The sequence below is a fragment of the Spinacia oleracea genome, chromosome 1 (assembly GCF_020520425.1).
Source record: "Spinacia oleracea cultivar Varoflay chromosome 1, BTI_SOV_V1, whole genome shotgun sequence".
Classification (NCBI taxonomy): domain Eukaryota; kingdom Viridiplantae; phylum Streptophyta; class Magnoliopsida; order Caryophyllales; family Amaranthaceae; genus Spinacia; species Spinacia oleracea.
Genome location: NC_079487.1, coordinates 8058617 through 8069417, shown reverse-complemented (window position 1 = coordinate 8069417; position 10801 = coordinate 8058617). Strand labels below are relative to the sequence as shown.

General features: G+C 35.8%; 1 protein-coding gene across 2 annotated transcripts; it reads right to left on the bottom strand.

The window, feature by feature from the left end:
• Window positions 1-5328: 5328 nt before the first annotated feature.
• On the bottom strand, window positions 5329-10363 carry LOC130465712 (kinesin-like protein KIN-14S). 2 transcript variants are annotated; one of them, XM_056834575.1, is made up of 7 exons: window positions 10158-10363; window positions 9691-9752; window positions 9539-9581; window positions 8272-8369; window positions 8046-8177; window positions 7853-7966; window positions 5329-5583 (listed from the first exon to the last, which is right to left on the bottom strand). In XM_056834575.1, exons 4-7 carry the CDS (start codon window positions 8302-8304, stop codon window positions 5482-5484), a joined length of 381 nt encoding a protein of 126 aa, XP_056690553.1. In that variant the 5' UTR covers window positions 8305-8369; window positions 9539-9581; window positions 9691-9752; window positions 10158-10363; the 3' UTR covers window positions 5329-5481. The 2 variants fall into 2 exon arrangements, with proteins under 2 accessions (XP_056690553.1, XP_056690554.1); XM_056834576.1 differs by lacking the exon at window positions 9539-9581.
• Window positions 10364-10801: the final 438 nt, after the last annotated feature.

Below are 10801 nucleotides of genomic sequence, written 5' to 3'. Positions count from 1 at the left end.
TATAAGTAACAGGTAAAAAGGGTTGGTTTATATGATTAAACTACGACAATAATTAAATAGATGCAGAACGGGATTGGACAACGAACAAAAACAATTAATTAATAACCATAACTAGGAAATCATGCATCTCTCGAATCTTAAGAATTCCTTAGGAAATACAACTAACAGGCTCTCGCAATTTATTAGAAATAATTCCTATCTAATAGCCACATATCAAAAACATCAGATTTATACCTTTGGTCGCATAATGTAAGATTAATCAAACTCAATCAAAATAGTCCGGCCGTACAAAATTGACGAACAATTAAAACAAGCTATAGAAATTATAATTAATAATCAAGCATTAAATCCAATCCATTCCCAATCATGCATTCATGGATCCCCTAAACCCTAGAAATTAAACTACTCACTCATATTAAGATTAAACAAAGCAAATAAGAAAAATAATGCATAATTGAAATTAAGAAAATGAAATAAGGATTAGAATAATACCCAATTGAAGAACAAAGATTGAAACTTGAATAAATTGTAAACTTGAAATTCAATACCAAAGTGAAATAACAAAATTTTAGAGAGAAAAATAAACTAAGTAATAAAGACTAAATCTAGGAAATAAGATGATTATAACATCCTTAAGCTTGAGCATTTATAGTCTTGCTAAAAATCTAGAGAAACACCAAATCTTTAAAATAAAAACGCGGGATAGGGTTGTCGTTGCCCAATCGGGCAATCGGCCCATCAAAAAGTACAACAGCGAAATTATCATCCGCCCGATCGGGCCTCCATCCGCCCGATCGGGCCTCCATCCGCCCGATCGGGCCTCCATCCGCCCGATCGGGTTCCCATCGCTCGATCAGGTGCCCATCGCCCGATCGGGCGCGCGTACAATCTACACGATCCTCTATCTTCAAAAAACCATATCTCCTTCGTTTTTCGTCGAAATTAGGCGAGTGACCACTCGTTGGAAAAATCTTGAAGTCTAAAATCCAACCTAAGTCAAATAACTACATTTGAATTTTTAGAACTTTAGTTATGATTAAAAGAGTGGATTACAATCATTTTTCTACTTCATTCATTATTCGCCTTGCTTCAAAACTCTTCCAATTCAATGATCGTGGTCTCAAAAGTATAACATATCTTGTAGTGTTTCAAATGAGTAGGAAATGCATTCAAATATGCTAGCTCCTAAATTAATAAACCTGAAACTACAAACACACTACAAGGAGAACATTAGTACTGAAAATGGCTCCGAAGAGCACGATTAAGACCAATATCAACGAGGGACGTGGGTCAAAACTCTATATAAAATAGGCATATCAAACTCCCTCAATCTAAACCTTTGCTTGTCCTTAAGCAAAGAGCATCAATGAGACATAGACAATTAATCCACCCCAAGTTCAATAGAAAAGATAAACAATGAATCAAAGATCAAATCAAGGTAAGCAAACATCATGATCGAATTATCTAATTTTTATGGTCGCACATCAACCTGTACAAAGTTCATGCAAGGCTCACAAGGCATACGCATACCATCAAGATTGGGTCTCAGTAAGTGAATCACTCCTCTCGTTATGTGGCGGGCTAAGCGAACCAAATGTGGCCCATTCACTCACCTTCCCATTATGAACATGCATACTATCAAATGAGTATTAGCCCCTCCCAACTCAGAACACTCGTGTATTTGAATGTTCCAATAAACACTCAACCTATGTTGAGTCGACTCGAAATGCACATATACTCTTTGATCCTTGATAAACGACTGATTTCAACCTATTGTTGTATACACATTACATGATTATAAAAAAAACGGACTTTTATTCAAGCTTGTAATGTTGGCTAGGTATAAAAAAGGGGTAAGGAAATTTTTGGATATGTGAGGGTGAAGTCTAACTTGGGGAGAAAATTTTAATCAATGGAACCAATGCCAATTATCCCCACAAAATCACGCACTCAACAATTTCCAACTTTCAACCGTAAGAGGGGAAGTACTAAAGAATATGAAATAATGATCTACTTCCACCCTTTCCTTGTCTTTTTTCTAACTACAAAAACAACTAACATAATTTTTTGATTTTCTTTATTTTTTCTGATTTTTTCTGTTTTTTTTAACTCGAAATAACGACGAAAATGAAAACTATGCATGTACAAGTTATAATACTCATAACTACAAGCTTTAGGTGCCACCTAGTAATTACACCTCTTTTGGATTTACTTCCCATGCATAAACACAGGTGCACAACCTTGAGTATCATAGGCCTAGAGACCCAACCATCCCAACAAAAAGAACCGACACCAACATATGATAGCTCCCTAAGCTAAACTTGGGACAAGTAACCGACGGGGCTAATAGGGGTTATTTTTTGGTGTTTAACAAAAGAACGGTCAAGGCTAAACATGGGAATGAAAAAGCAGGAACACATGTATCTATGATCGTCTAGAGGCTTCCTAAAGAATGGCCTTTCATCATGCGCAAAGTACAAGTGTGTTAAGCATACTAACAGTCAAACACCAAAGGCTCAGATCAATGTAATACCAGGAATTAAGCACTCAGAAGAATTAAGGCTCAAAACCTCACAGCTAACCACAATCCAACAATATGCATATGATAAGTGGGACAAAGTTGACCTTCATCAAGGGTCAATTCAACCACAAATCATATAAAAAACAATAAATCCATTATGCTTATCTGTCTTATTACCTTGACTCATCAAAAAATTTGGAACCAGAGGGGTACAAGGAATTAACTGTCTCAATCTCATTAACAAACACATATTTTTGGATTTTTTTTTGAAAGTGATAAATTACTCTAGAAAACAAAAAACACAACAAAACTTAAGCTAAAAATATACCAAAAATAATACGAATGAAAAGTAAGAAAGGAGAAGATCATACCATGTGTACAACATAAAACATCCTTCAAGCTAAATCAAACAATGTCCTCATTGGCAAAAGGAGAAAATATTAACGGAACGAGGCGTTAAACCATGTTGAGATGACTACGAAAGTAAAAAAAAATAATATATTTTTTTAATTTTTTTTCATCCGCCCGATCGGCCAGTCATTCGCCCGATCGGGCATCCATTCGCCCGATCGGGCGAGTTTTTTCAATAAATCAGTTTTCGAGGCACGCCCGATCAGAAGCCCTTCGCCTGGTGCCCATCGGGAAATTTTCTCGACGAACTCCTCCTCCATACTTAGCCAAATTTCAACCACAAAATCATTGTGTTAGACTGCCCGATCGGGCGCCCATCACCCGATGCGCACCGGGTGATTTGCTTGAGGCCCATTTTTCACTAATTTTCAACTCTTACGCACTTGTGGCACCAAATCTTCACACAACTCAGCATCCAAGTGGTAAAATCTGCTCATCTCACCTCTCTAATACCACAAAAAATAAAAAATAAAGCAAAAGAATTAAGTACATCAAATTAAGCTACACTAAAAAGCGGTAACTGGATACTCATCCCCAAGTTAGATTGATGCAATGTCCCCATTATACGACCAAAGCTAGTAAGCACATATGAAAGTAAGGGGAGAAGTATGATGATAACTCATAGAATGGGGGCATCGAAGATGGTGCCATCTATTATCGAATCAATAGCTCCAGATGAGCTATGCAAATGAAACACATGAGGGGGGAAATCGCGACCACAATCATGATCGAAGTGTCCTCCATTGACAAAATTTTCAGCTTTTTGGCTTTCAAAGTAGCCAAGCCTTTCCTTTTTAGGAGTCCCCACCAAGGAGTTGATGATATGGTCACCACCACCTAAAAAACCATTCAAAACAAGTGCATCCTCCGTATAGTTGCTAGAGGTGGCGTGAGGAAAATTATCATTGATACAAACATCATACTCATCTATATTACAACATGACTCCTCTATCATGGAACCCTTAACGACGTGGGTTAAGTTGAATGTAACCTTGCCACCCCCCACATTTAAAGTCGGTTTCCCATTCTGAACATATATGATTGCCCCATCAGTATGTAGTCAAGGTCTATCCAAAATAATGAGAATCTGTCTGTCCTCCTCCAAGTCTAAGACAACAAAGTCCACATGAATAAATAAATTTACCTACTCTAACAGGCACATCTTCCAAAACACCTAGGAGGTATTTCACAAATTGGTCGACCATTTGCAGAGTTATGTTGGTAACTTTCAAATCACCCATGTTGAATTTAGTACTAACAAATAAGGGCATAACACTAATACTAGCACCTAAATCACATAAAACCTTGTCAATAAAAAAGATTGCCAATGTTACATGGGATAGAGAAACTCCCAGAGTCTTTCAACTTGGGTGGAGACTATTCTGTAGTAAGGCACTGCACTCTTTAGTAAATGCAACAGTCTCCACCTCACTAAATGCTCTTTTCCTAGTCAACATGTCTTTCATGTATTCAACGTATGCAAGTACTTGAGTAATTAATTCAATAAAAGGAATTGTTACCTGCAGATTCTTGACCACTTCTTAGAACTTACCAAACTGTTTGACTAGCTTGTTCTTGATCTGACGTTGAGGGAAGGGAAGTTTGATAGGTGGGACTTGTATCTCAACTTTCTTCTCTGCCTTAGTTATAGCCTCCTTCTCCTTGACTACCTTTTCATCCATTACCTTGTTTGTTTCTACCTTCTCAACTTATTTTTCCACAGTGCCACTAGTAGATGCTCCAACATCGCCCTCAATAGACATAGGTGGCCCATCATACTCATAACCACGCTGTAGTGTAATAGAATTTGTAGTCTCCCTATTCTCTGGTTGTGAAGGGAGTTAATCTTGGGTCCTCCCTGCTAGAGTAGTTGCCATCTGGCCATCTAATTATCAATGATCTTATTATGAGCAACAAGCACTAGTAGAAAAAACCCCTGTTGCAGCGGGCTTTTAGACCCTTGTTGCAGCGTACATCGTATGCTGCAACTGGAGGGCCTGCAACAAGTCTAAACTTATTGCAGCGTAAACTGTTCGCTGCAAAAACTGGTTTGTTACAGCATACATATATATGTACGCTGTAACAAGTGTGTAAAATTTGGCAAAAATCAAAACCTGTTACAGCGTACAAATTGGTGTGCGTTGCAAAAGACTCGCCCTGTTGCAGCGTACATCAATTTGTACGATGTAACAGGTCTTGATTTTTGCCAAATATTATATTTTGTACGCTGCAATAGGATGGCTCTGTTGCAGCGAACAACAATATGTTCGCTGCAATAGAGCCGTACTTTTGGCGGGAAAATTCTAATTTTATTTAGCTATACCTAGAGTACCTTGTACAAAATATAGAAGCCTGTCAACAATAATAGTATATCGCAACCTGTATAACAAATATAAAACAATAACTGGTGTTTTGTATACATATATATAAATATCCCAAAAGCAAAGTGCACGTACAACATTTAAATATATGTTCCAATTTCAACGCACGCATATATTTTAATATAAAAGACTGTTCTATAACATCTAAATCAACTCAATCAAGCGCGTTCAGACCAATAATGAATACTTGCTGGTAAAAAACTTAGCCCATTGATCACGAACCACATCAATTTCCTCACTGGCATAAGGCGCATTGCTCGGAGTATAGGCCTTTACAAAAAAATTAAATTATTAAGCATTAGATTAAATTCAAATTAAATGTCACATTATAACATTCAAGCAACTAGTGATAATGTTCTAATAGTCTAGAATACGAGTCAAGAGTAAGTAAATGTCACTTTAGCCTAAATATGACCTATAACGATCCAATGAGCCTTAAATGTGCATAAATAGATTGGAATGAGTTTTAGAAAGTTAAAACTATGCATATTAATCACGTCATAAGAACAAAATGAGTCCTTAGGTTCTTTAGTTCAAAGTTGGGAGCGTAAATGTCATGTTAGCTCTAAATATGACCTATAATGATCTAATCAGACTTAAATGTGCATGAATAGATTGGAATGAGTTTTAGAAAGTTAAAAATATGCATATTAATCATGTAATAAGAATCAAATAGTCCTTAGGTTCTTTAGTTCAATGTTGGGAGCGGAAATGTCGTTTTAGCTCTAAATATGACCTATAACGACCAATGAGCCTTAAATGTGTATACATATTGTAATGAGTTTTAGAAAGTTAAAACTATGCATATTTATCATGTAATAAGAATAAAACGAGTCCTTAGGTTCTTTAGTTTAAAGTTGGGAGCGGAAATGTAATTTTAGCTCTAAATATGACCTATAACGACCCAATTCTCCTTAAATGTGCTTACATAGATTGGAATGAGTTTTAAAAAGTTAAAACCATGCATATTAATCATGGAATAAGAATAAAATGAGTCCTTAGGATCTTTAGTTCAAAGTTGGGAGCGAAAATGTCGTTTTAGCTCTAAATATGACCTATAACGACCCAATGAGCCTTAAATGTGTATACATAGATTGGAATGAGTTTTAGAAAGTTAAAACAATGCATATTAATCATGTAATAAATATAAAATGAGTCCTTAGGTTATTTAGGTCAATGTTGGGAGCGCAAATGTCATTTTAACTCTAAATATGACTTATAACGACCCAATGAGCCTTAAATATGCATACATATATTGAAATATTTTTTAAAAAGTTAAAAATATGCATAATAATCATGTAATAAGAATAAAATGAGTCCTTAGATTTTTTAGTTCAAAGTTGGGACGTAAATGTCTTTTTAGCTCTAAATATGACCTATAACTATCCAATGAGCTTTAAATATGCATAAATAGATTGGAATGAGTTTTAGAAAGTTAAAACTATGCATATTAATCATGTAATAAGAATAAAATGAGTCCTTAGGTTCTTTAGTTCAAAGTTCGGAGCGTAAATGTCATTTTAGCTCTAAATATGACCTATAACGATCCAATGAGCCTTAAATGTGCATAAATAGATTGGAATGAGTTTAAGAAAGTTAAAACTATGCATATTGATCATGTAATAAGAATCAAATAGTCCTTAGGTTCTTTATTTCAAAGTTGGGAGCGGAAATGTCGTTTTAACTCTAAATATGACCTATAACGAGTCAATTAGCATTAAATGTGCATACATAGATTGGAATGAGTGCTACTCTCCAAATTGTAAAGGTGAGTAAGTACGAATTTCTCAAGCACTCAACTAGTGACTAGGGTATTGGTCTGATAAATAAATCAAAAGAGCTCAACTGAGAAGAAAGCTAAGTGTGTAAAGATGAATGAGGCAAGGGATTGTAGTCATTATACAATAGAGCTGCTGAATTAGTTTCAGTGTTTCAATATCACTGACAACACCGTAAAATAATGGAAATCCAGCTCAACTGGAAAGTAAATTATTTATGTATGAATGACAGAAGAAAATTACAAAATGTGTTAACTTCAGTATTTCAATTAGTAGCATATTACTGGATACTTTGAAGAACATGGGGAGTTTCTTTCCATAGCTTTCACAGGCATAATGGGAACCCAAAATTTATTTTAGACAAGTAAACTGTACGCATACAATCACTATGAATTCGATTATATAAGAGGTGAACTCTACATGTATACAATTCGCTTGAAGGCCATCCATCCATCAAAGTTCTGCTAATTTAGAAATACCATTTGAACCCTTTAATTGGTCTAAGAGTGAAGAAATTCCTACCTATTTTACCATATTTTCAATATAAGTTCATACTCAGAGAACAAATGGCTAGCTAATACACAACGGGAATGCACCAATATCTCATACAGAACAGAACAAAAAATCAACCAACCAAATATGAAAGTTGTTTAGTTTATATTTATAAAATTTTGATCAATTACTGCAAACAATGTCAACTTAGGACAAGTTGACCAACCAGACTGCAGATATCATCTTTAGAGAGAGATTAGCAACAGTACCTTCTCTTGGAGATTTCTGCAGATATGCTCTCTGGCAGAAAGTCTTAGCTGCAAAGATTGTACATTTTCCTGCAGTTTCTTTGCTTCTTTTTCATCATGCTTTGATTTCTTAGCCTGTTGAAAGAAATACGAGCATAAACAACAGGAAAAACTCAACAATGATATTATTCTAAAAAATTCTAATAGAACATACCAGATACTTATACTTGAGAAGCTCAGAAAAATCTGCCTGCTTGCAAGCTGGACCATATTCGATTCCCTTGACGTGACTAGCAAAGTTCAGGGAGCATAAAGTCTCCCCCAAGTCTTCAGCGCTAGGACTAATCTGGATAAATAACATTGGGAAATCATAGGGGGTGAAAAGAAAAGAAATTGATGGACACCAGAAGACAATTAATCAAACAAGAAAGGGGTATCACCTGCACTCCACATCTCAATAGCAGCTTTCTCATCAACGTTTCCTAGAGGAGGAATATTATATAAGAAGAAGTGGATCTTCTTTATCGAGCACTCTAAGCTGTTACAGAGAAAATGGTAAAAAAAGATCAGAAAACTAACATATCTAACTTATGAATAAAGCATGTAGTCAATCTCGTCACAGGCTCACAAAGCAAGCTATAAGTAGGTTTGCATAACTGGTTTCAAAGCCTTGAATTTCAATACCAGTTTTGATTTACTTTTTTCGGCAATAATTATCTGGACTAACATAGATATTCTGCAATGTTCGAAGGAACGAACACACTATGAAAAATTTCCCCTTTCCTTCCTAGGGAACACGGTCAAAACCAGTACTTGAACAAACTCTGCCTATTCTTTTCTTTTTTCCCTTACTTTGTGTGTGTGTGTGGGGGGGGGGGGGGGGGTGTTTAATTAAAGAATGCATTTTTTGGTTTAATAACCAACACAACTTACAAAAACATTTGAGAGGATATCACAAATCAACTGGATTTTTTTTTAAATCATTGAAAATACCAGAGTACATAGTTGACTATAAATAAGAATCTTAAAAATGTGAAGGAAAATAATATAACGAAGTTAAACTAAATTATGCTTCTCCATATGCAAGTTTGTCACAAGCACCAAACCATAGGTGACAACCCAAAATAAAAACCAAATGAAAAAACGTCCTGGACTAATCAGAGGCTTGGTCCATTTTCCTTATAATATCGAAATCTAGCAAGAGGGAGGCACCAGAAAAACTCTTGCCTACTAATGTAGAATGAGTGCAGGAAACTGCAGGACCAAACTATAAAGTCATAGTAATTAAAACCAAGACAAGAAACTAGGACCATCGGACAAGGATAACTTTCCAAACATGTGAAAGGGGGAGAACGATTTAAAAGATGAGTTAAGATCCAAAGGGACAAAATAGACTACTAGTATAACAATATGACACACTTCCCGTGGTAAGTAAAGTGTTGCATATCCAATAACAAATGGATAAAACTAAACCAATGAAAGAAAACTAGGTAATGAACTAAATAACAAAAAACATATAACTACTCATCTCAAATTCAGAAGATTTAAGGTGTAACTGCACTAGGTGATCAGAGTTACAACCACCTATCTGAAAGTCACGGGCTAAATGGCTAATGGGTGAATAATGCTGTCAATATATTGTGATTAGCTACACGAGGTACAAGATACAGGAAATAACTTCTGCAGAAGTGAGAATTACAAACTAACCTTTCCTTTGAATCATCTCCACCCTTAATCACAACATTATCACCTAGAATAAATTAGGTAAAGTGTTTGAAAACTACATTGAAATTTAACAGACCATAGAGGATAAGATCAGTGGTTAACAAGAACACACATAAAGGGAGAAAATCAGGTACCTGTACTATTGTCTGACTCCAGTGATTTGCATAGTTTTTCAACAGTAATGAAGGTAAAGTAACTGCACCAAAATGTTCTAACATAAAGGACAGAACCAAAAGGTCCAAAACCCATCATATAAATTCAAACAGTCTCCTGTAAAGTCATGATGCGTATGTTCCTTCCCAATCTAAAAACCCTAAAAAGAAATTGAACAAACAAATTGAACAAACCCTAAAAATGAATTGAACAAACGAATTGAATCCTAAAAACGAATTGAAAAAACGAATTGAACAAACCCTAAAAATGAATTGAACAAACGAATTGAATCCTAAAAACGAATTGAAAAAACGAATTGAACAAACCCTAAAAAAGAATTGAACAAACGCACAGAACCCTAAAAACGAATTGAACAAACCCTAATTCTTAAAACGAAAATAAGATAAACGAATTAAGAAAACCTAAAAGAGGGGACAGGGAAAATTACTAGCCACGACGAAGAGATTGACGGAAAATAGGACGCGAGCAACTTTCTTTCTTGAAACCACCGGCGCCAGAAACCTAAATTTTTCCTTGGAACCAACGGCTGAGCAAGCTAATAGGTGGTGACTGGCGAGGAGGCCAGAATCACCGACGAAGAAGCTAGATTGACGATGAAGGGAAGGGTTTTTTTTTTAGGGAACAACGCAGGGAAAGTTAAGGGAGAAGAAGGGAGTTGAGCGCGATAGATGCTTAATTTTTTTTGAATTAGTTTCAAGTTTACAACGAATATTGCAGCGAATTTTTTTTTACCCGGGTTATTGCAGGGGGCTTTAACATGTACGCTGCAATAAAAAGGAGTTATTGCAGGGGGCTTCTAAAATGTATGCTGTAACAAACTTTTTTGCAGGGAACAATTAAATTGTACGCTGCAATAACCCTTTAAAGGGTTTGACCCGCGTTGACCGACTGGTTGTTGAAGCGTATTAATACATGTACGCTGCAACAAAGGGGCTCCAACAAGGGTTTTTTCTACTAGTGAAGAGCATAAATTTTAGCATCTTTTTCCATAAGTGACTTCTGCATATTAAGCATCATATTCCGCATTTCCACCAACATAGGGTCAGACTAAGGGGCCTGAGGCTGTTGTGG

What these genes read in the sequence shown, in the direction of transcription:
- LOC130465712 (XM_056834575.1), bottom strand. Translation starts at nt 8,304, where the DNA reads ATGAGAAAGCTGCTATTGAGATGTGGAGTGCAG. An exon ending in TATTGAGATGTGGAGTGCAG is followed by an intron (nt 8,178 to 8,271) that starts GTGATACCCCTT and finishes TTATTTATCCAG; the next exon opens with ATTAGTCCTAGCGCTGAAGA. An exon ending in GCAGAAATCTCCAAGAGAAG is followed by an intron (nt 5,584 to 7,852) that starts GTACTGTTGCTA and finishes TTTTTTGTAAAG; the next exon opens with GCCTATACTCCGAGCAATGC.